Source organism: Bufo bufo, chromosome 4, assembly GCF_905171765.1.
Source record: "Bufo bufo chromosome 4, aBufBuf1.1, whole genome shotgun sequence".
Lineage (NCBI taxonomy): Eukaryota > Metazoa > Chordata > Amphibia > Anura > Bufonidae > Bufo > Bufo bufo.
The window spans coordinates 287467621-287493462 of record NC_053392.1 but is presented as its reverse complement, the minus strand read 5'-3'; the positions used below and the strand labels follow the sequence as shown (position 1 = coordinate 287493462).

Sequence of the window (25842 nt, the reverse complement as noted above, 5' to 3'; positions counted from 1 at the left end):
GATTTATTTCAAGCTGGCAGCTCAGGAGGCGATTCTTTCTCAGGGGCATGTCCTTTCTGCTGCAGCTCTCCCTCTATAGCTGCTCAGTGGAGGTGTTCTTTTTGCTGCAGCTCCCTCCTTATTACAGCACAGAGGGTATGTCCTTTTTGCTGCAGCTGTCTTCCTATCACAGTTCAGAGGACGTGTCCTTTCTTCTGCAGCTCTCTTCCTATGACGGCTCAGGGGGAGTGTGCTTTCTGTTGCAGCTCTCTTCCTATCACAGCTCAGGGGATGTGTCCTTTCTGTGGCAGCTCTCTCCCTATAACTGTCACAGCTTCTAACAGAAGCTGGTGGTAGTTAAAGGATGGAACTGAGCATACTTTTCCACCTCAGCAAGGTGAACAAGCACAAGAAAAGAACAAGCATTACATGGTGCTATACGAAATTTAACTGAATAACTCACTGGCTATACTAAAGTTTTAATTACACAAAACTACAAAAGTATTTAGATCCAGGTGCTGCTTTAAAAAATGTAGAATATTTTTTCATGGGACATCCCCTTTAATAAAAAAGGAGGAGGTCATTTACAAACTGGTGTAAAGTATAACTTGCTTAGTTGCCCACAGCAACCAATCACATTCCACCTTTAATTTTCCAAAGGAGCTGTCCTAAATGAAAGGTAGAATCTGATTGGTTGCTATGGGAAACTAAGCCAGTTCTACTTTACACCAGTTTGATAAGGGGGTTATCCTGGAAAAGATATTGATAACCCATCCTCAGGTTTATCCTGACCCCCATCAATGAACTTTTAGAAGAGGCCAGGCGCTCCATAAGAGCTGCAGCCTCTTCCTAGGCCAGTGACATCACTGTGCAACGGTCACGTGAACTAGTTGTAGCTCAGCCCCATTCAAGTCAATGAGACTGAGCTGTAATACCAAGCACTGCCACTATACAATGTATTGCGCTGTGTTTGGTTTGATCTCCGGTGAGCACCGCGGCTCCCAAAAACAGCTCATCGGCGGAATGCCAGGATTCAGACCCCCGCTCATGTGATAATGATGACAATATCTTTTTCAGGATAACTCCGTTAAGAAAGGACTAAAAATTGCAGCTGAAATCAAATTTTACTAGGAATGCAGTTTATATTTCTCATCAATACTATGATATTCCAGTACTGTGATACTAACATGCTTGAGTATTCAACATACAAATTTGCTTGTTATTGTAACGCATGAAGAAGAACCAGATAGATGTAAAGAACAAGGAAACCTGAACGTCAGACAATTTATTAACCCCGTAGTCAAGAGGTGAAGCAGATGAAAAGAGTAGGGAAGGTAAGACTAGGTGTCAATTACACTTATTTCTCTTAGGAAACAGTCAGTGTCAAACCTATATTGCAGCTGCCACTGTTTTGGCAGATGGCAAGATTACTTCTGTAATTTGGTCAGAATTAATTAAGCACAATTAGGCAACTTGATAGTAGTATAAAAGATTAAGTCTGTCATCTGAGCCAGGAGGTGTTAAAGGAGACTTTTGTACGCTTCACTTAAAAACAAGGCAGAAGAGAATGAAGTCCACCCAAGCCAAGTACTACATTGGTAACTATATAATCTGATGGGAAAGTTACCCTACAGAAAGAGTAGGCAATTTGTCATCCACCATGGCTAAGTCACAAATGAAGAGATTTAGGATTTAAATTCTACCTAACCTTTTAAGAAACTGCATTAATCAATAGTATGGTGTGTGTTTATGACGAATAACACTATTTCTGGTCATTATTTGACTTGTATCTGGCATTATTTAGCAGTTTTCTCCTCTGTATACTAGATCTTTAGTTTCCAGTTCATGCAAATCTGGTGGGCGGAGACTAGCTCCCAACCATTGCACCCAGAAAGTAGATAAGAATATGCTTTCTAACCTTCTCTTACTCACTCAGGAGAACCCCAAGATCATGGAGAACATTACAGAGAAGTACTGACTAGTATGGTTGTGAATAAAGCACTTAGGCTGAGACAAATGGATTCTAAGCATTCTCTCTTGCTGTACTCGTCTCAGAGTTCCTGCTCCCTCCTCCTACTCCCCTCTCCCTAGACTTGTATTGACATGCATAATCTGATCCTTCAGTGAGCTGTTCCGTCCTGGGTGGATTCAAGGCAAATTTCAAAGAGAAAAAAGTTTAGCAAGGGGGAGGTAACCGCGGATAAAAGAAGAACTAAACAATTTCTCTGATAAGACATATTACACTGTTTCTTATGGTCGCTTGTACTATTGATTTATGCAAAGTTGTCTGACAGTTAGTGACCATTTAAATAGATGGGGGGGGGGGGGGGGGGGGGGGGGGGGGGGGAGAGAGTTTATTTTGTTCTCTGAGTAGTGACATTGATGCTACCACTGATTGTTCCAAACCAGTTTCTTCCAATGGCGTTCTCAGAGACCAGCACTGAAGAACTCTGTTGGGCAGAGGCAATCTATGATCAACCACCTATCAGAGGACATGTGGCATTTCCATTGAGAATGCCAGTTAGGTAGAGCAAAGAGGCATAAAAACAAGTTCTGCAAGCAACTCCCAAATAACACTGTGTAGTAAGTATTTAAGGTTTTTATCATTTTAATTATTTGTGCCTACCTTTTGTTGACACATGTACTTAGAAACAAATCATTTGTAAATTGACTTACATATATTTTATCTTTATTATATCGAACTTTAATATTGTGAAGAAGGGTAGCTTCATTGAGATACATCAAAGAACCTGCAACAAAAAAGTCAGAAAACGTTTCTGTTAAATGTAGAATTCCCTTTCAAGAACTCAAAACTCAGGATAGTAATGATATTAAAATGAATGTTTAAAGAGGACCTTTCACTTGTAAAAACTATGTGAACTAAGTATGCTGCCATATAGAGCGGCGCCCGGGGATCTCACTGCACTTACTATTATCCCCGGGCGCCGCTCCGTTCTCCCGTTATCCCCTCCGGTACCTTTGCTCCTTAAGTTATAGTAGGCGGTGTCTGCCTTTGTCCTGTGGGAGTCTCCTTCTCCTAGGCTGTAGCGCTGGCCAATCGCAGCGCACAGCTCACAGCCTGGGAGAAAAAAACCTCCCAGGCTGTGAGCTGTGCGCTGCGATTGGCCAGCGCTACAGCCTAGGAGAAGGAGACGCCCAAGGGAAGACCTGCCTACCATAACTTAAGGAGCAAAGGTACCGGAGGGCATAACGGGAGAATGGAGTGGCGCCCGGGGATAATAGTAAGTGCAGTGAGATCCCCGGGCGCCGCTCTACATGGCAGCATACTTAGTTCACATAGTTTTTACAAGTGAAAGGTCCTCTTTAATCTGTAAAACAAAAAGGACCACAAATGATAATAAACAGGGCTTGCTTTGTAATAAATAGAAACTTGTCAAGGTCCAAAGCATGAAAATCCAGCCTTGATCATCATAGCTATGGAGTCAAATAATGGTAAAAAGGGCTTTTGTAAAATAAATGGTTATATTTTTTTTTGCAATAATGCTCTGCGACAGTCTATAATGGTGGCTCTGACACAAATGTGAACATAGCTTAAAGGGAACCTGTCACCTAGAAAATGCATATTAAACCACCAACAGTACCTTATTGCAGCCTGTAGCATGATTAAAAAGGTGTCTGTGTCTTTTCTGTACAATGCACCAAAAGTAAAAAAAAAAGACTTTTATTCAACTTGGCGCGCTATGTAAACGATAGTCTTGAAGTCAGGGGGGCAGCGGCTTTCTCGCCTGAAGTCAAGCGTGTCCCGCCCCCTTGTCCGCCCCTTAGTATTTGATTGATAGGATGTCCAATTCCTTCATTGCTGGGCACTTGAGCGTAGTCTCACGCATGCGCAGGCTCTCATGTGCGAGTGCCTGATCATTGAGCCTACCTCACAGCGGAACAGTGTGCAGGTGCCTGCACTGCAGGGACACAGCGCACGCGCAAGACTATGTTTGAGCGTCCAGTGGTGAAGGAATTGGAATGCCTATTAATCAAACGCTAAGGGGCCGGAAAGGGGGTGGGGCACGCTTGACTTCAGGCGAGAAAGCCGCTGCCCCCCTGACTTCAAGACTATGGTTTACATAGCGTGGGCACTTTCAGACTTTTGGTGCAGAAAAGACACAGACACCTTTATAATCATGCTACAGGGTGCAATAAGGTACGGCTGGTGCTTTAATATGCATTTTCTAGGTGAGTACTGGTAGAGGTATATCCTACAATAGAAGCATTGCTACTAGAGGAGAATACTTCTGTATACATGGAGTCCACTCTGTGATGCAAAGCAGAGCATACATGTGGAAAGGGGAGTTGGGAAGAACAGATGTTGGTTCAATAAGCATTCTGCCAACAGCCATCTAAACTGTATAGGTAGCTTAAAGAGGTTATCTGCTTGTTACTATTGATGACCTAATCTCAGGATAGTTCATCAATAAAGATTGGCGGGGTTCTGACACCCTTGCACCCCGCAGATCAGCTGTTTGAAGAGAAATACGAGCGCTGCCTTCTCTGCTCTGTTTACCTGCTCGCCGAAGCAATTGCAGTGATGAGCAGGTGAAATTGCAAGTATGGAATCCCTAATCACTTCTATGGGACAGCTTCATCCTATTCACTTGAACAAACCGAGCCATCCCACTGAACTGAATGGGGACGCCAAAGTTTTAATTACACTGCAATTATGCAACTGCTGTGGCAAGGAAGTAAACAGAGCAAAGAACAGCTGATCGGCAGGGGTGTTGGGTGTCTGACCCCCACCGATCTGATATCGATTACCTATCCTGAGGATAGGTCATCGATAGTAAAAAGCAGACAACCCCTTTACAGCAAAACAACAGTGTATAAACACATATAAGGCTCATTATGCATCTTCCTTAAAGGGGTTCTCTGGGAATTAAGAAAATGAAAATACTTAAAGATTACTTTAATATAGCCTGACTAATAAAACTGGTGAACTGGAATTAGTGATGTGTGAGGAGGACTATGACATAGTGGGAATAACAGACATGGCTGGATGATAGCTATGACTGGGCGGTTAATGTACAAGGTTACAGTCTCTTTAGAAAAGATCGTCAAAACCGGAGAGGGGGAGGGGTTTGACTTTATGTAAAGTCCTGTCTAAAGCCCACAGTCCGAGAAGATATAAGTGAGGGACATGAACATGTGGAGTCACTGTGGGTAGAGATACATGGAGCTAAAAACAATAATAAATTACGAATAGGAGTGTATTATAAACCACGTAATATATCAGAGTCCACAGAAAATCTGCTACTAAACGAGATAGACGAGGCGGCAAATCATAATGAGGCGGTTATTATGGGGGACTTCAACTACCCAGATATAGACTGGGAAACTGAAACTTGTATATCTCATAAAGGAAACAGGTTCTTGGCAATAACCAAAGACAATTATCTCTCCCAACTGGTTCAGGACCCGACTAGAGGGACGGCCATACTGGACTTCGTATTAACCAATAGACCTGACAGAACAACAGACGTGCAGGTTTGGGGACACCTGGGAACTAGTTACCATAAAGTAATAACCTTCCAATTATCATTCAAAAGAGCGTTTCTACAGGGAGTCACAAAAATACCAAACTTCAAAAAAGCTAAATTTAGCCAACTAAGAGAGGCCATAGGCCTAACTAACTGGGACAAAGTCCTCAAAAATAAAAATACAGCCACAAAATGGGATATCTTTAAAAGCATCCTAAAAGCTCATTGTGAGAGGTACATACCGTATGGGAATAAAAGGTTAAGGAACAAAAAGAAACCAATGTGGATAAATAGAACTGTAAAGAAAGCAATAATTGAGAAAAAGAAAGCATATAAAATCACAAAAACAGGAGTGTAGCACGGAAGCACTATAACTATAAGGAAAAAAACAGAACATGAAAAAAAAAACTAATAAAAGCGGCCAAACTAGAGACCAAGAGATTAATTGCCAAAGAGAGTAAAACTAACCCTAAAATGTTCTTCAATTATATAAATGTTAAAAAGTATAAATCTGAAGGTGTCGACCCTTTAAAGAGTAATGAGGGGGGAGTCGCAGAGAGCGACGAGGAGAAAGCAAAGCTGTTAAATATTTTTTTCTCCAATGTATTCACTGAGGAAAATAAACTGTCAGATGAAATGCTGAATGTAAAAATAAATTCCCCATTAAAAGTGTCCTGTCTGACCCAGGAAGAAGTACAACAGCGACTTAAAAAGATCAAAATAGACAAATCGCTAGGACCGGATGGCATACACACCCGTATCCTAAGGGAATTAAGTAATGTCATAGCCAGACTTTATTTCTGACATTTGCGGACTCCATACTGACAGGGAATGTCCCACAGAATTGGCACATGGCAAATGTGGTGCCAATATTCAAAAAGGGTCCAAGAACAGAGCCTAGAAACTATAGGCCGGTAAGTTTAACATCTGTTGTGGGTAAACTGTTTGAAGGTTTTCTGAGAGATGCTATCTTAGAGCATCTCAACGGAAATAAGCAAATAACGCCATATCAGCATGGCTTCGTGAGGGATCGGTCATGTCAAACTAATTTATTTAGTTTCTATGAGGAGGTAAGTTCTAGACTTGACAGCGGCGAATCAATGGATGTCGTATGTCTGGACTTCTCCAAAGCATTTGACACTGTACCACATAAAAGGTTAGTATATAAAATGAGAATGCTCGGACTCGGAGAAAACGTCTGTATGTGGGTAACTAACTGGCTCAATGATAGAAAACAGAGGGTGGTTATTAACGGTACACACTCAGATTGGGTCACTGTCACTAGTGGAGTACCTCAGGGGTCAGTATTGGGCCCTATCCTCTTCAATATATTTATTAATGATCTTGTAGAAGGCTTGCATAGTAAAGTATCAATTTTCGCAGATGACACTAAACTGTGTAAAGTAATTAACACTGAAGAGGACAGTATACTACTACAGAGGGATCTGGATAGATTGCAGGCTTGGGCAGATAAGTGGCAGATGAGGTTTAACACTGACAAATGTAAAGTTATGCACATGGGAAGGAATAATGCAAGTCACCCGTACATACTGAATGGTAAAACACTCGGTAACACTGACATGGAAAAGGATCTAGGAATTTTAATAAACAGCAAACGAAGCTGCAAAAAACAGTGTCAGGCAGCTGCTGCCAAGGCCAATAAGATAATGGGTTGCATCAAAAGATAAGAACATAGTCCTACCACTTTACAAATCATTAGTCAGACCACACATGGAGTACTGTGTACAGTTCTGGGCTCCTCTAAACAAGGCAGACATAGCAGAGCTGGAGAGGGTCCAGAGGAGGGCAACTAAAGTAATAACTGGAATAGGGCAACTACAGTACCCTGAAAGATTATCAAAATTAGGGTTATTCACTTTAGAAAAAAGACGATTGAGGGGAAATCTAATTAATATGTATAAATATATCAGGGGACAGTACAGAGATCTATCCCATCATCTATTTATCCCCAGGACTGTGACTGTGACGAGGGGACATCCTCTGCGTCTGGAGGAAAGAAGGTTTGTACACAAACATAGAAGAGGATTCTTTACGGTAAAAGCAGTGAGACTATGGAGCTCTCTGCCTGAGGAGGTGGTGATGGTGAGTACAATAAAGGAATTCAAGAGGGGCCTGGATGTATTTCTGGAGCGTAATATTACAGGCTATAGCTACTAGAGAGGGGTCGTTGATCCAGGGAGTTAGTCTGATTGCCTAAAGTGGGGAAAATTGGCTTCTACCTCACAGTTTTTATTTTTTTTGCCTTCCTCTGGATCAACTTGCAGGATAACAGGCCGAACTGGATGGACAAAAGTCTATTTTCGGCCTTATGTACTATGTTACAATATATATATATATATATATATATATATATATATATATATATATATTTATTTTTCCCCTCATATACCTTTCATTATTTATAATAGCTTGTTTTGTCTGGGGAGCATTCATCAGGGGAAACAAAATGGCCGCTGTCACATTAGTTCACAAAAAACTTATCCTGATCACATGAGGAGAAGTTTCTTTACAACACTGAGGTAAAGCGCTGCCTCCTCCTCAGGGATTATGATCCTGAATACAGATGATAAGAACTTAAAGCTGAATCTCCGTGGAATTTAGTTCATGAGGAGACATGAAGTACAGAGAGGACGGACAGGACAGACTGGGGTGATGTGTTGCTGTGGTAATGGAGACTGCATACAAGTGCTGCTGCTCATTAGCCACACCTCACCCTCCTCATGTCTCCTCATCATATCCATTCCCACTGAGATTCACTTGTATTCAGGATCATGATTCCTGACAAGCAGAGCAGAGAGGAGGATGAGGCAGCACTATGGCTCATTGTGGTGAAGTAACTTGTCCTCCTGTTTGATTAGGACAGGTTTTGTGTGTGTACTGATAGCACGGTTGCCATTTTATTTCTCCTAATGATTGCTCCCTAGATAAAACAAACCATTCTAAGTAATGAAAGGTATTTGTGAATATATTTATTATAAAATAATATTTAAGTATTTTCATTTTTTTTTTATTCCTGGAGAAGCCCTTTAAAAACCTTTTCCATGGGCCAATTAGCAGCCAAAAAGAATGTTCATTATCCATCACTTACCTGCCGATCAACCAAGAAATTTGCAATTAGTTCATCTGTCGCCCGACTAAATGTTTTATGCCAACATAAAAAGTATCTCTTTTTCAGCAGCACATCTCCATTTGTAAGGCTACTTTCACACTAGCGTTGTTTGAATCCGGCGTTCAATTCCGACACCGGAACTGCCCGCCGGATCTGGAAAAACGTGTGAAAACGGATTACATTTGAATCCTGATCAGGATTTTGATCACAATGAAAAAATGCATTGGAAAAAACGGATCCGCCATTTATGGACTTTAACTTTTTTTCACATTTTTCAGGTTTAACATGCAAAAGCCGGATCCGGTTTGACGGAACACACGGCGCCGGATCCGGCGTTAATGCAAGTCAATGGGAAAAAGGCCGGATCCGGCGTTCAGTCAAAGTGTTCAGGATTTTTGGCCGGAGGTAAAAATACAGCATGCTACGGTTTTCTGAAAAGCCTGATCAGTCAAAAAGACTGAACTGAAGACATCCTGATGCATCCTGAACGGATTAGGGCTCTTTCACACCTGCGTTATTGTCTTCCGGCATAGAGTTCCGTCGTCGGGGCTCTATGCCGGAAGAATCCTGATCAGGATTATCCTAATGCATTCTGAATGGAGAGAAATCCGTTCAGGATGCATCAGGATGTCTTCAGTTCCGGAACGGAACGTTTTTTGGCCGGAGAAAATACCGCAGCATGCTGCGCTTTTTGCTCCGGCCAAAAATCCGGAACACTTGCCGCAATGCCGGATCCGGAATTAATGCCCATTGAAAGGCATTGATCCGGATCCGGCCTTAAGCTAAACGTCGTTTCGGCGCATTGCCGGACCCGACATTTAGCTTTTTCTAAATGGTTACCATGGCTGCCGGGACGCTAAAGTCCTGGCAGCCATGGTAAGTGTAGCGGGGAGCGGGGGAGCAGTGTACTTACCGTCCGTGCGGCTCCCCGGGCGCTCCAGAGTGACGTCAGGGCGCCCCAAGCGCATGGATCATGTGATCGCATTGGACACGTCATCCATGCGCATGGGGCGCTCTGACGTCACTCTGGAGCGCCCCGGGAGCCGCACGGACTGTAAGTATACCGCTCCCCCGCTCCCCGCTCCTACTATGGCAACCAGGACTTTAATAGCGTCCTGGCTGCCATAGTAACACTGAAAGCATTTGGAAGACTGTTCCGTCTTCAAATGCTTTCAGTACACTTGCGTTTTTCCGGATCCGGCGGGCACCTCCGGCAACGGAAGTGCATGCCGGATCCCAACAAAGCAAGTGTGAAAGAGGCCTTACTCTCCATTCAGAATGCATTAGGATAAAACTGATCAGTTCTTTTCCGGATTTGAGCCCCTAGGACGGAACTCCATTCAGAATGCATTAGGATAAAACGGATCAGTTCTTTTCCGGATTTGAGCCCCTAGGACGGAACTCAGAGCCGGAAAAGAAAAACGCTAGTGTGAAAGTACCCTAAACGTGATATACTGTTAGCAGTGTAAACAAACTGCTGCAAGAATGATCATTCATGTGGCTATTTGGTCAGGCATTACATGCCGTGTCAAAGTTCTTGACCCCTTCCCAACAACCGCCGTAGACGTACGGCAGAGGTCTGGTTTTTAAAGGTGGCACCTGCTCAGGAGAGGAACAAGCACCAAAGCTGCCAAGTGCTTGCTGTTTTACACCGACCACAAGCTTTATACAACTTGGATGGCATGGCATCTGAGCGGTCAATTACTGGGATCGCTGTGCTCCTGGTGACCAAAAGGCTTCCCTGCAACAAGACTGCAGGAGCAGTGCACTAGTTCACATCTATCTACATATGTGTAATTCTAGAAACTAAAATCTGATACATGATACAGTCACTTGATCAGCTGTTTAGCAAGATGCAGGGCAAAAAATAAAGGAGATATAAATGAGAAATAACCTCTCAGTTGGAAAAGTCATATAAAGGAAGATTAATGGTACTGGACTTTGCACAGTAATTGGCTTCTAAGTGAAGGTAAGTAAAAGTTAAGGAGTCACCAGTTATAAAAGACCAATTCCCTGTTAATGGGTAACTTACTCCCGGAAACGCTTCATGATTTCTTCACAGCAATAGCTCTGGGTTAAGAATATAGCAAAAACACTCCTGTAAATGATGGCCTTTCATGGGTTACAACAATTTAAACCTTTTAAGGCTAATCCCGTTAACGGATTTATTTACATACTGTGTTGTCACTACTGAAGGGAACCTGTCAGCACCAAAAAGGCCCCCTAACTGCCTGCAGTACCTCACCGCTGATGCCATCTCATTTCTAATGATGTGCTTGTCATGCCCACTGTCCGATGGGCATGATCGCTGTAAAACAACTTCTATTCCGCTGCATGCTCTATGCAAATGAGGATCTGAAAGTCAAGGGGACAGCGGCCTTCACCCTTGCCGTGCCCCCTTCCCACTCCTTTGCGTTTGATGAGCTTATTTGTTTCCTTCATGTGCAATTCCCTTTCGAGATCTCATGAAGGTGCACCAGGAAACATTGTCATATGGTGCATGTGCGAGATCTCAAGGAGGAATCGTGCATTAAGGAAACAAAAAAGCCCATCAATCAACTGTCTTCAACTGTGAAAGCCACCAACCCCTTGACTTCAAGAGCATTCGCATACAGCCTACGGCGGAATAACGTTGTTTTACAGCTATAATTGGAGCAATTAGACAAGCACATCATTAGAAACCAGATGGCATCAGCTGTAAAGAACTGTGGGAAGTTTAGAGGCTATTTTGATGTTGACAGGTTCCCTTTAAGTCTGATAAGAGTAATTAGAATAAACAGATCAGCATTTGTAAAAAAAAATATATAAAAATCTAGAGGGGTCAAACACAATGGATACGTACAGTTGTCTTCCACATGTTTTGAGATGTCCTCTTCAGCAGGAAAAACCTGGTTTATAGCTGCCAAAAATGTCTATTAAAACATAAGAGAGCGCACAATGTTAGCATCTAGGGTGGAGATCACGGCACAACACAACTTTTGATAAATAAGATCATAGTTCAGAAAGTATCATGTTCATGAATTATTTTTCTTGTTCAAATGTATCTAAAATTATTAATAAAGCAACTTTGGGAATTAATTAAAAACATCCTACAGCTCCTATGCAGACCTCTGTGTAGCTCAATACTGCAGTCATATAGCAACCCAGCTGGCCCTTGCTCCTCTCTAAGCTACCAAATGCCCAATAGTAAGAACTAGGGAACAAATGGAAGAGATCTAACTACACAGGGGTGGCTTGTAGTCTGTTACTATGGAGACACATGGACATGTACAGGAGCTACTCCACTGAATGCTCTATTCACATTGAGGACCATCTTATACCATACTCTACCTTACTGTAGACTTTATGCTGATCTCAGGGCCATTTACACATGCTTTGTAACATTCATTAATATTCTGGAGTCATAAATAATTAGCTCTGATTCTGATCTTCATTACTACTGGGGAACCCCTGAAAATGTTTCCAAGCCTGGTGAATCCCTAATGCAATTCTTCTCCAGTCCTACAATTTGTCTTAGATATTATTACTGCTTTGCAAAGCATATTTGAGCAGGTCGAAATGAATTTGCCTTCTGTATTGTAAAAGTGATAGGTGTTCTGGGGAAGCCCTATCATGACTCAAGGAACACCAGAGTTCCTGGGAAGCATGGTTGGGAACACAGCAATATACTCTGTGTACTCACAATTAGAACCCAATGAAAACGTACCTTTCCCTTTTGATTTAGTGGTTCAATTGTTAAAGAATCTGGTCCAATATCCACAATGTTACCCAACTGAAAGCCATCAGCTGGGTGAGGTGCCCAGACTGGCTTTCCGTCCTCCATGGTGCTTTCACTGCTCCCACCGTTTACTACATAAGAGAAAATAAGGCATTCAGCATAATAATAATAATAATCATCATGCATTTAAAGCTGGATTATGTGGCATCATCACGTACTTGCTATTACGTAATTACAAAGCCAGATAATTTATTTGCCATTCCTATAGGCATTACCTTACATTATAATCCTGTCTGTGATGACAATGAGATGACTGCTGAGAAGTAAATTCTAAAGGACAGAAAATCGCTAGGATGTTATCAGACTTAGTGGCTTCTGCCAAAACTGCAAGATTTTACTATTTTTAAAAAATATATAGATAATGACATGAAAAAATAAATAAAAGTCACAAACATATTCTAAAAACTATGCTTAACATTAAAACTTGTTTTAGTGGGAGTACATCAGCTCCAAAATCACTTCTCCGTTCAGCATATGGCCTTGTAGGGGGCGTGCGCCTTATCTCTCACGCCTGCGCCAATAGGTCTAAGTTGGGCACATGGTGACAGTGAACAGCTACAAAGCCAGGAACAAGGGCTCATCTGCACATGTGCTAAATTCAGACTGATTGGTGCAGGCGCAAGATTTGGAGCTAGCAGTGATGACACTGGCACCATCAATCAACAATGAGAGGGATGCACTGGGCGGCGGTACTGGGGTACACTGGCATCCTAATCTCCATTTAAAAAAGAACAATGTACTGGATTTCAGACATGGATCTTTAAATGAAATAGGTTTCTGATTCAGTGTGAATCCCCTACAAGGTCAGATGTTTACTCCAGAAGTGATTTCGGAACTGACAGACTGCCTTCAGGCAGACTGTACTTCAGGCCATTATGTCACAAAATGCAAATAAACAGAGAATGTCTAAACCTCTACGCTCATTTGTACCTCCAGCAATCAACGATGACATACCCTTAGCATGGAGGCACACCTCATCACACTTCTCTGTGTTATAACAAATGAATAATGACGCTTTTAGAACTAAGGGTCCTTTTACATGGACTGATATTACAGGCAATTATCAGGAACAAAGCGCTTGCTCCCGGTAATTGCCTAATTGTTAGAGAAGGTGAGCGCGGCATTTAGGTGCAGCAATCATCTACTCTGTATGGGGACAAGTGATGACTACTGCTACTGCTCATCCCCATAGCGATTCACTGTTTCTGTGCAGTAAGTAGGTCCATGTTAACCCAGGGAGATGTGCTACACAGAAATTATATTTGATGCCAGGCAAAAGATACGATCACCCAATGAACAAGAATTTTCTCATTCATCCGGTGGCACAGTTACACGGGGCAATTATCGGAAACGAGTGTTTCTACAAATACTCATCCCTGATAATTGGCCTGATTATCAGTCCAAGTAAAATGACTTTTAAGGCCCATTGACACTGGCCGGTAAACAGGACAATTATCCTGTGTAAAGAGTGACCTGCCGCCCAGAAATTATGATTCTCTAAAGGGAAGAGTGATCACAGCTGCGATCGCTCATCCCCATACAGGGGAGATGACTGCTACATGAAAATGCACCTCTCACTCTACGTGCGGCGAAGGCAATTCAGGAACAAACTGTCCATTCCCGATAATTGCCTGTTGAATCGGCCTGTGTAAAGGGGCCTTTACATTTTATGGCTTTATCTATCCTATATCTGGTTGGTGCGGGACTTCATGACACCATTAATATAATATATATAACACACCTCATTCAAAGAGTTTTCTTTATTTTCATGACTATGAAGGCATCAAAACTATGAATTAACACATGTGGAATTATATACATAACAAACAAGTGTGAAACAACTGAAAATATGTCATATTCTAGGTTCTTCAAAGTAGCCACCTTTTGCTTTGATTACTGCTTTGCACACTCTTGGCATTCTCTTGATGAGCTTCAAGAGGTAGTCCCCTGAAATGGTTTTCACTTCACAGGTGTGCCCTGTCAGGTTTAATAAGTGGGATTTCTTGCCTTATAAATGGGGTTGGGACCATCAGTTGCGTTGAGGAGAAGTCAGGTGGATACACAGCTGATAGTCCTACTGAATAGACTGTTAGAATTTGTATTATGGCAAGAAAAAAGCAGCTAAGTAAAGAAAAATGAGTGGCCATCATTACTTTAAGAAATGAAGGTCAGTCAGTCAGCCGAAAAATTGGGAAAACTTTGAAAGTAAGGGCTATTTGACAATGAAGGAGAGTGACGGGGTGCTGCGCCAGATGACCTGGCCTCCACAGTCACCGGACCTGAACCCAATCGAGATGGTTTGGGGTGAGCTGGACCGCAGAGTGAAGGCAAAAGGGCCAACAAGTGCTAAGCATCTCTGGGAACTCCTTCAAGACTGTTGGAAGACCATTTCAGGGGACTACCTCTTGAAGCTCATGAAGAGAATGCCAAGAGTGTGCAAAGCAGTAATCAAAGCAAAAAAGGTGGCTACTTTGAAGAACCTAGAATATGACATATTTTCAGTGGTTTCACACTTGTTTGTTATGTATATAATTCCACGTGTTAATTCATAGTTTTGATGACTTCATAGTCATGAAAATAAAGAAAAAACTCTTTGAATGAGAAGGTGTGTTCAAACTTTTGGTCTACTCTGTATGTATATATATATATATATATATATATATATATATATATATATTTTAGGCTCCATCCACACAACCGTATCTGTAGTGCAGTCCGCAAAGCACGGCCGAGTGCATGCCGCTAATTTCTTTTACCCTTGTAGAAATGTCCTATCCTTGTGTGCAAAATGGACAAAAATAGGACGCTCTCACTTTTTTGCGGGACGGCAGAATGAACAAACGGATGCAGACAGCACACTGTGTTTTCCATTGCAATGAATGGAAAATACAAAAATCTAAAATATGGTCGTTTGCATGGCACCTTAGTCTAAATACTGGAATATATCCTCACAGCCAAATAACACAAACCTGGTTCATTACACTAAAGGAGAACATTTACAGTTTATGGTTAGGAGTTTCCATAGATCAGTATTATTAGCCGTCATTTACTAATTAGCACAGAGCACTGGACCATAAGCAAAGCAAAGTAAGCAGGCAATAAAGCAACCACGAGACATACACAACCAGAAATGAGCCCTGGACTGACAGAAAAGCAGTCAGCAAACACGGAGAACTGTAGTACTGTATACATGTGACGCAATACTATAACGCTGCAAACAACGCATGATAAAAAACCGCTTAATAGGACAGTAGCTGTAAGACATAATAATAGCTGTAAGATATATAATACATATAAAATGCCAGGGACTAGGCAGGCCACATCTCACAAATATACAGTCCTGGACTGCAGGGGGTTGAACAACAAACAAAGGTGCTAAAACATGACCGTGGTCAGAACAATAGGAGAACTGTCAGCAGTCAACAAGATCTCACCCAGCCGCCTCAAATACAGAGAATGATATAAACGAGCCGGAAATGTATGATGAATGAAAATGAGAAGTTGTAAAAAAAATAAAAGAATAAAAGTACAGTAGAGAAAGAATGTTATTGTGAGGAATCCAGTCACGATGCAGACCATGCAAAAACAAGGTGGTTCAGCACATCCTATAAAATGAAATAAATGTGAAATACTAAGGCAAACACACAATGCAGCAGCACTCTGCAAACAATGGACATATGAAGTAATGCTAAATTCATGATATACATAATTATGAGGAATCTAGCAAATATATTTTGATCAAAATAAATGAACCCATTCACCATGACAAAGTGACCTTTTATAGATGGGACTCTACACTAAATGGATTCTACTTTCCGAGAGTTAATTTGAAGGCCCAGACCCAAAGAGAAGGGTAGTCATTTTATTGTAGGGTCCCATCTATAAAGGGTTGGGTTGCTGGGGTGGATGGGCTCATTTATTTTAATCAAAATATTTGCTTAAGGACTAAATGCAGGGACATAGTCCCAACTGGTAACTCCCAGTTGGACCTTCAATGCAAGCGGCCAGCAATTCATTCATAACTTCTAATAGGAATAATAGAACAATAACACATCCTTGAGTCATAAAAATAGATGCTTCAAAATAGTTATTACACGGGGTTAAGAAGTAGTTACTAAAACAGACCTGTCAGGAGAGGTGACAGGTCCTCTATGCGCCCAAGAAAAGGGAGTTACCAAACAGCTATTTTAATTTCATTGGAGAAAACACAATTTTGTTCTAGATTGCCAAGTTTTACAAAATCGAAACATCAATGACCTGCTTCAATTATTCGTCTGTTCCACATCAGACAATATGGTAGCTAAATACGGGTGTAACCATAGCCCTAGCATGCCATTTAACCGCAAACAGCATGAGCCATGCAAAAGAGAACTGTACCTGTACAAGAGAACACAATGCCATTGCAGGCCAGTATGGATGGTTGTAGAACCAAACTAGGGCCTCAAGCAATCGACTGTCTTATCATTTTATAAAACCCCGTACAGGGCAGTAACACAGCACCCTTGGCACTGGCCTGTGTAAAATCCTGTTCTGCCGGCACCAAAAAGGATTGTTCCCACACAGCGGAGGAGATTGCTACATGTAAACAAAACAGGCAATTATCAGGAACATTTGGTGTGCTCACAATAATTGTCTGAATCATCAGTCTGTATAAAAGGACCTTAACCCCTTAGGGACCGGGCTCATTTTCACCTTAAGGACCAGGCCATTTTTTGCAAATCTGACCAGTGTCACTTTATGTGGTGATAACTTTAAAACACTTTGTTTTTTCGTCACATATTGTACTTCATGACACTGGTAAAATGGAGTAAAAAAAAAAATCATTTTTATTTATAAAAAAAAATACCAAATTTGCAGACAATTTTGAAAAATTAGCAAAAAAATTTCCAAGTTTCAATTTCTCTACTTCTATAATACAGAGTAATACCTACAAAAATAGTTATTACTTTACATTCCCCATATGTCTACTATATGTTTGGATCATTTTGGGAATGACATTTTATTTTTTGGGGATGTTATAAGGCTTAGAAGTTTAGAAGAAAATCTTGAAATTTTTCCAAAATTTTCAAAAACCCACTTTTTAAGGACCAGTTCAGGTCTGAAGTCACTTTGAGGCTTACATAATAGAAACCACCCAAAAATGACCCCATTCTAGAAACTACACCCCTCAAGGTATTCAAAACTGATTTTACTAACTTTGTTAACCCTTTAGGTGTTCCACAAGAATCAATGGAAAATAGAGATACAATTTCAAAATTTTTTGCCAGATTTTCCATTTTAATAATTTTTTTCCAGTTACAAAGCAAGGGTTAACAGCCAAACAATACTCAATATTTATGGCCCTGATTCTGTCGTTTACAGAAACACCCCATATGTGGTCGTAAACTGCTGTACGGGCACACGGCAGGGCACAGAAGGAAAGGAATGCCAATACGGTTTTTAGAAGGCAGATTTTGCTGGACTGGTTTTTTGACACCATGTCCCATTTGAAGCCCCCCTGATGCACCCCTAGAGTAGAAACTCCAAAAAAGTGACCCCATTTTAGAAACTACGGGCAGTTTTGTTGGTACTAGTTTAGGGTACATATAATTTTTGGTTGCTCTATATTACACTTTTTGTGAAGCAAAGTAGCAAAGTAACAAAGTAACAAGAAATAGCTGTTTTGGCACAGTTTTTATTTTTTGTTATTTACAACATTCATCTGACAGGTTAGATCATGTGGTACTTTTATAGACCAGGTTGTCACGGACGCGGCGATACCTAATATGTATACAATTTTTTTATTTATGTAAGTTTTACACAATGATTTCATTTTTGAAACAAAAAAAATCATGTTTTAGTGTTTCCATAGTCTGAGAGCCATAGTTTTTTCAGTTTTTGGGCGATTATCTTGGGTAGGGTATGATTTTGCGGTATGAGATGACTGATTGGCACTATTTTGGGGTGCTTAGGACTTTTTGATCGCTTGCTATTACACTTTTTGTGATGTAAGGTGACAAAAAATAGCTTTTTTTAGGGTACTTTCACACTAGCGTTTTTCTTTACCGGCGCTGAGTTCCATCCTAGGGGCTCAAATCCGGAAAAGAACTGATCAGGCTTTTCAGAAAACCATAGCATGTTGTATTTTTACCTCCGGCCAAAAATCCTGAACACTTTGACTGAACGCCGGATCCGGCCTTTTTCGCATTGACTTGCATTAACGCCGGATCCGGCGCCGTGTGTTCCGTCAAACCGGATCCGGCTTTTGCATGTTAATCCGTTTTTTCCAATGCATTTTTTCATTGTGATCAAAATCCTGATCAGGATTCAAATGTAATCCGTTTTTTTCCGGATCCGGCAGGCAGTTCCAGTGTCGGAATTGAACGCCGGATTCAAACAACGCTGGTGTGAAAGTACGGTGTTGACCTGAGGGGTTAGGTCATGTGATATTTTTATAAAGCAGGTTATTACGAATGCGGCGATACCTAATATGCATACGTTTTTTAATTTACTTAAGTTTTACACAATAACAGCTTTTTTAAAACAAAAAAAAATTATGTTTTAGTGTCTCCATATTCTGAGCCATAGTTTTTTTTATTTTTTGGGCGATTGTCTTAGCTAGGGGCTCATTTTTTGCGGGATGAGGCGACGGTTAAATTGGTACTATTTTGGTGGGCATACGCCTGTTTGATCGCTTGCAGTTGTACTTTTTGTGATGCAAGGTGACAAAAAAAATTGTTTATTTAGCAGTTTTATTTTTTACGGTGTTCATCTGAGGGGTTAGGTCATGTGATATGTTTATAGAGCCGGTCGATACGAACGCAGCAATACCTAATATGACTTTTTTTTCCCCAAATTTTTTTTTACTTTATTTGGGGAAAATTAAGTTTTTGTTTATTTTTACTTGAAACTTTAAATTTTTTGGGGGGAAAACTTTATTTTTTTTTTTTCAACATTTTTTTTCAACATTTTTTGTCCCATTTTGGGACTTCAACTTTTGGGGGTCTAATCCTCTTTACAATGCATTCCAATACTTATGTATTGGAATGCATTAGCTGTATGAGTAATACAGTGTGTATTACTCATACAGGGAGTGCAGAATTATTAGGCAAATGAGTATTTTGACCACATCATCCTCTTTATGCATGTTGTCTTACTCCAAGCTGTATAGGCTCAAAAGCCTACTACCAATTAAGCATATTAGGTGATGTGCATCTCTGTAATGAGAAGGGGTGTGGTCTAATGACATCAACACCCTATATTAGGTGTGCATAATTATTAGGCAACTTCCTTTCCTTTGGCAAAATGGGTCAAAAGAAGGACTTGACAGGCTCAGAAAAGTCAAAAATAGTGAGATATCTTGCAGAGGGATGCAGCACTCTTAAAATTGCAAAGCTTCTGAAGCGTGATCATCGAACAATCAAGCGTTTCATTCAAAATAGTCAACAGGGTCGCAAGAAGCGAGTGGAAAAACCAAGGCGCAAAATAACTGCCCATGAACTGAGAAAAGTCAAGCGTGCAGCTGCCAAGATGCCACTTGCCACCAGTTTGGCCATATTTCAGAGCTGCAACATCACTGGAGTGCCCAAAAGCACAAGGTGTGCAATACTCAGAGACATGGCCAAGGTAAGAAAGGCTGAAAGACGACCACCACTGAACAAGACACACAAGCTGAAACGTCAAGACTGGGCCAAGAAATATCTCAAGACTGATTTTTCTAAGGTTTTATGGACTGATGAAATGAGAGTGAGTCTTGATGGGCCAGATGGATGGGCCCGTGGCTGGATTGGTAAAGGGCAGAGAGCTCCAGTCCGACTCAGACGCCAGCAAGGTGGAGGTGGAGTACTGGTTTGGGCTGGTATCATCAAAGATGAGCTTGTGGGGCCTTTTCGGGTTGAGGATGGAGTCAAGCTCAACTCCCAGTCCTACTGCCAGTTTCTGGAAGACACCTTCTTCAAGCAGTGGTACAGGAAGAAGTCTGCATCCTTCAAGAAAAACATGATTTTCATGCAGGACAATGCTCCATCACACGCGTCCAAGTACTCCACAGCGTGGCTGGCAAGAAAGGGTATAAAAGAAGAAAATCTAATGACATGGCCTCCTTGTTCACCTGATCTGAACCCCATTGAGAACCTGTGGTCCATCATCAAATGTGAGATTTACAAGGAGGGAAAACAGTACACCTCTCTGAACAGTGTCTGGGAGGCTGTGGTTGTTGCTGCACGCAATGTTGATGGTGAACAGATCAAAACACTGACAGAATCCATGGATGGCAGGCTTTTGAGTGTCCTTGCAAAGAAAGGTGGCTATATTGGTCACTGATTTGTTTTTGTTTTTGAATGTCAGAAATGTATATTTGTGAATGTTGAGATGTTATATTGGTTTCACTGGTAAAAATAAATAATTGAAATGGGTATATATTTGTTTTTTGTTAAGTTGCCTAATAATTATGCACAGTAATAGTCACCTGCACACACAGATATCCCCCTAAAATAGCTAAAACTAAAAACAAACTAAAGACTACTTCCAAAAATATTCAGCTTTGATATTAATGAGTTTTTTGGGTTCATTGAGAACATGGTTGTTGTTCAATAATAAAATTAATCCTCAAAAATACAACTTGCCTAATAATTCTGCACTCCCTGGACAGGTTCCTGCCTGTGAGATCCAGGGAATAAAAAGATTTGAAACCGCGCTGCTTAAGATCAGTCGAACGCTGCACAGGTGAAAGAAACAGGGTACTAGCCTCCGTCCTCCTCTCTCAAGGAGTTCAATTCTCCTCTGGCACCTCCTCTGTAGGATTAAATGACCGGCATATAGTGAAGTACCCTCTTAGTTGTTATTAAAAAAAGGTTTTATTCTACTCAAACAATGGTAGATATCAGGCATGTCACAATAAAATCAATTCAAACTCCTGCCCGACCCGGGTTTCGCTCTCTGGCTTCCTCAGGGGCGACAACTGCACATGTCCACAGACTGCTGATTGGGCAGTCGGGTCATGTGATAAGAATTTGATGAATGGGAAGGGGTGGGGTTGATTTTTGTGTGGACCTACCTGACTAGTAGTGGGTGGAGAGGAGCTTAGGTGAGTACGGGAGGGAAGGTATAAGATAAGCATAAATAGTTTGGGTCAAGAAGCTCTTGAGAAATGTGGAATAAAAGTTTGGGAAAAGGAAGATATACCTAAAATATATAAACAAGGTCTAGGGAATAGGGATTATTAAATATATTGATGAGGTTATATATACCACAAGGCTGCGGCGACACGATAGGGAAAAACAAAACGGCACTATTGAAAATGGTCTAACTGACTTTTGGATATATTTGAACATGTATTGTACGGTTTATTTTGTATTATGGTGAGATGATTTTTTCACAGTTTTGATACGTCAAATGTATTGTATTTCACTTATGTGTTTTAATACACTCTGATTGGGCTATGGCTCCCACAGCTTGAGAATGGGAGATTGGGCTATTTAAAGGGCCCAGCTGTGGACATGTGCAATTGTCGCCCCTGAGGAAGCCAGAGAGCGAAACCCGGGTCGGGCAGGAGTTTGAATTGATTTTATTGTGACATGCCTGATATCTACCATTGTTTGTGAGTAGAATAAAACCTTTTTTTAATAACAACTAAGAGGGTACTTCACTATATGCCGGTCATTTAATCCTACAGAGGAGGTGCCAGAGGAGGATTGAACCCCTTGAGAGAGGAGGACGGAGGCTAGTACCCCGTTTCTTTCACCTGTGCAGCGTTCGACTGATCTTAAGCAGCGCGGTTTCAAATCTTTTTATTGCATGACTCTCGAGTGTGAACTACCCACCACACCACATCGGAACCAGCAGCGCAAGTAATTGTCCGTGTTCTGGGACACAGGACTGACATTTCTGTTTTAAATTTTTATTGCATACTGTGAGATCCAGGGGGCTGGATCTGACAGGCTTGTCACCGGAAGGCAGCGCCGACGCCTAAGGAAGGCATCACGCTGCCTTCCATGGCATCGGGTCCCCCTTACAGCCGCACGGGGACCCGATGGCACCGCCGACCGCCGCAACCTGTAAAAGCCGCAAACCGCAGGTCCGAATTGACACAGGGGGGGGGGTCACAGGACCCCCCGCGCGCGCATTGTCCCCGGGTGATTTGAGCAGGCACCTTGTTCCGATTACCGGTACGTCATTTGTCCGCAACAGGTTAAAGGACATCCGTCAGCAGATTTGTACCTATGAAACTGGCTGACCTGTTACATGTGCACTTGGCAGCTGAAAACATCTGTGTTGGTCCCAAGTTCATATGTGTCCTCATTGCTGAGAAAAATGATGTTTTGATATATGCAAATGAGCCTCTAGGAGCAATGGGGGTGTTACCATTACACCCAGAGACTCAGCTCTCTCTGCAACTGCAGCGCCCTCTGCACTTTGATTGACAGAGCCAGGCAGTGTAAATGTCATCACACTTGCCTGGTCCTGTCAAAGTGCAGAGGGTGCAGCAGTTACATAGAGAGCAGAATCTCTAGGAGTAACAGCAACGCCCCCATTGCTCCTAGTAGCACATTTGCATATATTAAAACTCATTTTCCTCAGCAATGCGGGCACATATGAACTTGGGACCAACACAGATGTGCACTTGGCAGCTGAAGACATGTAACAGGTCAGCCAGTTTCACAGGTACAAATCTGCTCACAGATTTCCTTTAATAGATTTGCATAGGCAGCCATTCTAGATATCCTTTAATCAAGGCTATTTGATTCATTTTAGATGCATTTGAAAACTACAATAATTTCTTTTGTAGAAATGATACGCATAAAAAATAACTTGCCTTCTCAATGCAGCTTTAACAGATGAGATTATCCAAGTCATATGCAACATTTAAACACCCAAATCCTTTTACACAAAATCTACAATTAGATCTAACTGGCCAGAATCCACAAAGCACTGAGCGCCAAGCATACTACGAGGCACATATCACAGAAGGAGTTTACGACTTATCCTACATGAAGGCATCTTATTTGAGAAGGCCTCAGAAACATAAATGAAGGGCACGTAAATAAACCAGCACTACTTTCAAGCACCCTGACTCCAGTAAATGCCACTAATAGCTAATAACCCTGCTACAAAACTCCCGAATAAACCAATTCCAGGTATGATACATAAAAACACTTTCCCGTCCATTATGTGCCACATCATCAAACAGGTTTACAAGTTTTTTGTCGGGACACACTTAAGGAAAAAAAAGCTCAGTGGAACCTTTGACTTGAAGGCGCCAGAACACAAGGGGACAATTTGGAGGGGGAAAAAGGCAATAGTATCTCCTGGAGCTTAAGGCCCCTTTCACACGGGCGAGTATTCCGCGCGGATGCGATGCGTGAGGTGAACGCATTGCACCCGCACTGAATACCGACCCATTCATTTCTATGGGGCTGTTCACATGCGTGAAAATCACCGCTCATCACTTGTGCGTTGCGTGAAAATCGCAGCATGCTCTATATTCTACGTTTTTCACGCAACGCAGGCCCCATAGAGGTGAATGGGGTTGCGTGAAAATCGCAAGCAAGTGCAGATGCGGTGCGATTTTCACGCATGGTTGCTAGGTGACAGTCTATTCACTGTATTATTTTCCCTTATAACATGGTTATAAGGGAAAATAATAGCATTCTGACTACAGAATGCTTAGTAGGTGATCAATTGAGGGTTAAAAAAAAAAAAAAAAAAATTAACTCACCTTCTCCTCTTGTTCGCGTAGTTCCCGGTCTCTTCTTTACTTCTTAAAAGATGAACTACCGGCTAGGACCTGTGGTGACGTCAGATCACATGCTCCAATCACATGGTCCATCACCACGGTGATTTACCATGTGATTGGAGCATGTGATCTGACGTCACCAAAGGTCCTTTAGCCCATAGCTCATCATTAAAGAAGTAAAGAAGAGACCGGGAACTACGCGAACAAGAGGAGAAGGTGAGTTAATTTTAATTTTTTTTTAACCCTCAATTGATCACCCACTAAGCATTCTGTATTCAGAATGCTATTATTTTCCCTTATAAACCATGTTATAAGGGAAAATAATACAATCTACAGAACACCTAACCCAAGCCCGAACTTCTGTGAAGAAGTTCGGGTTTGGGTACCAAACATGCGTGATTTTTCTCACGCGAGTGCAAAACGCATTACAATGTTTTGCACTCGCGCGGAAAAATCGCGGGTGTTCCCGCAACGCACCCGCACATTTTCCCGCAACGCCCGTGTGAAAGAGGCCTAATAGAGGAGAGAGAAAAAATGATGACGGGTCCTCTTTAACTGATAAATTACTGTTTGCATGAGCAGAATGAGAATTGCTTTGAGTTGTGCCTCAAGTTTTGAGTATACGGCCACGTTTTTGTCTCTGCTTTATTAGAACATTCTTTCAGAATAAAAAGCTTGGTTCTTCTCCCTCTTTTCAATAGGATCTTGTGGGGATCTGAGGTTCACCAAAGCAGGATAACGATGCAACTGACTTTATTCTTTCATCCACAATTATACAGCAGATGCAGCTAGATGGCCTAGACGAGCTGCACCCCTGGACACTCAGGCGGACATCCTCCAAGACCCAGCCCACAATAACCCGAGCTGGTACCTGTAGTTCCACTGCCCTGTACCAAGTTCTACCCACCGTCACCCTATGATTTAGGTTGGCCCACAGCTTTAATATCCGCCTCTGGTATATTTTGCAGGCACAGTAGATGCTTATCCAGACCACAGACATCACGACCTAAGCACATGGATACAACTCCAACCAGCAGCATCCCCATCATCCCCTAGTCCAGTGATGGCTAACCTCCGGCAGTCCAGCTGTGGTGAAACTAAGACTCCCAGCATGCTCCATTAATTTCTATGGAGTTCTGAGAACAGCCAGGCAAGTGTGCATTTTGGGAGTTGTCGTTTTACCACAGCTGGAGCGCTGGAGGTTAGCCATCACAGCCCTAGTCAGTGTCCTTAGTATCTCAATGCCACCCCTGGGTTTGAGCTCAACTCCCCGCGAACACCTCACCCAATGTTAACTGTGCATTGGTGGATGTATTTCCCCGAGGCAGAGTCCCTCACCTGAAACTACACGCGAGACCCAAGGTGGGGACAGCACCACTGGGGGTCTCCCCATCACCCTCCAAATAATGGGAGTAGTATCTGGGAGAACAATGGCTTAATTGAGGCCCCCAAGACACTAACTAGGCTAATGGAATAATTGCTTCAAGGCCCTATTACCCAGCAGATAATTGCTAAGATCATCGCTAATACGCATTCGTATGAACGCTCGTTAGTGATGATCGAGCAGTGTAATACCACTGCCGATTACCTAATCGTTCATCGGGTAATTGGGGTCTTTTAACATGTTTAAAAATAATCGTTTGCCGGCGACAGATTGTGCCGTGTGATCACAATCTGCTGCCAGCAAACAAAGATTCAGTATGGGGACGAGCAATTGCATTAGCGATTGTTCCTCTCCATACTATGGAGGAGA

General features: G+C 41.9%; 1 protein-coding gene across 5 annotated transcripts in view; it reads right to left on the bottom strand.

Annotated features, from left to right (window-relative positions):
- MYO6 (myosin VI) overlaps positions 1 to 25842 on the bottom strand; it is a 262279-nt gene that overhangs the window by 182318 nt on the left and 54119 nt on the right. For all 5 annotated transcript variants that reach the window (XM_040428669.1, XM_040428670.1, XM_040428671.1 and 2 more), the window contains exons 2-4: positions 12305 to 12447; positions 11441 to 11510; positions 2656 to 2729 (exon numbers count right to left, since the gene is read on the bottom strand). In XM_040428669.1, the coding sequence (XP_040284603.1) occupies positions 2656 to 2729; positions 11441 to 11510; positions 12305 to 12421 (261 nt within the window). In that variant the 5' untranslated portion in view covers positions 12422 to 12447. The remainder of the gene's footprint in view (positions 1 to 2655; positions 2730 to 11440; positions 11511 to 12304; positions 12448 to 25842) is intronic.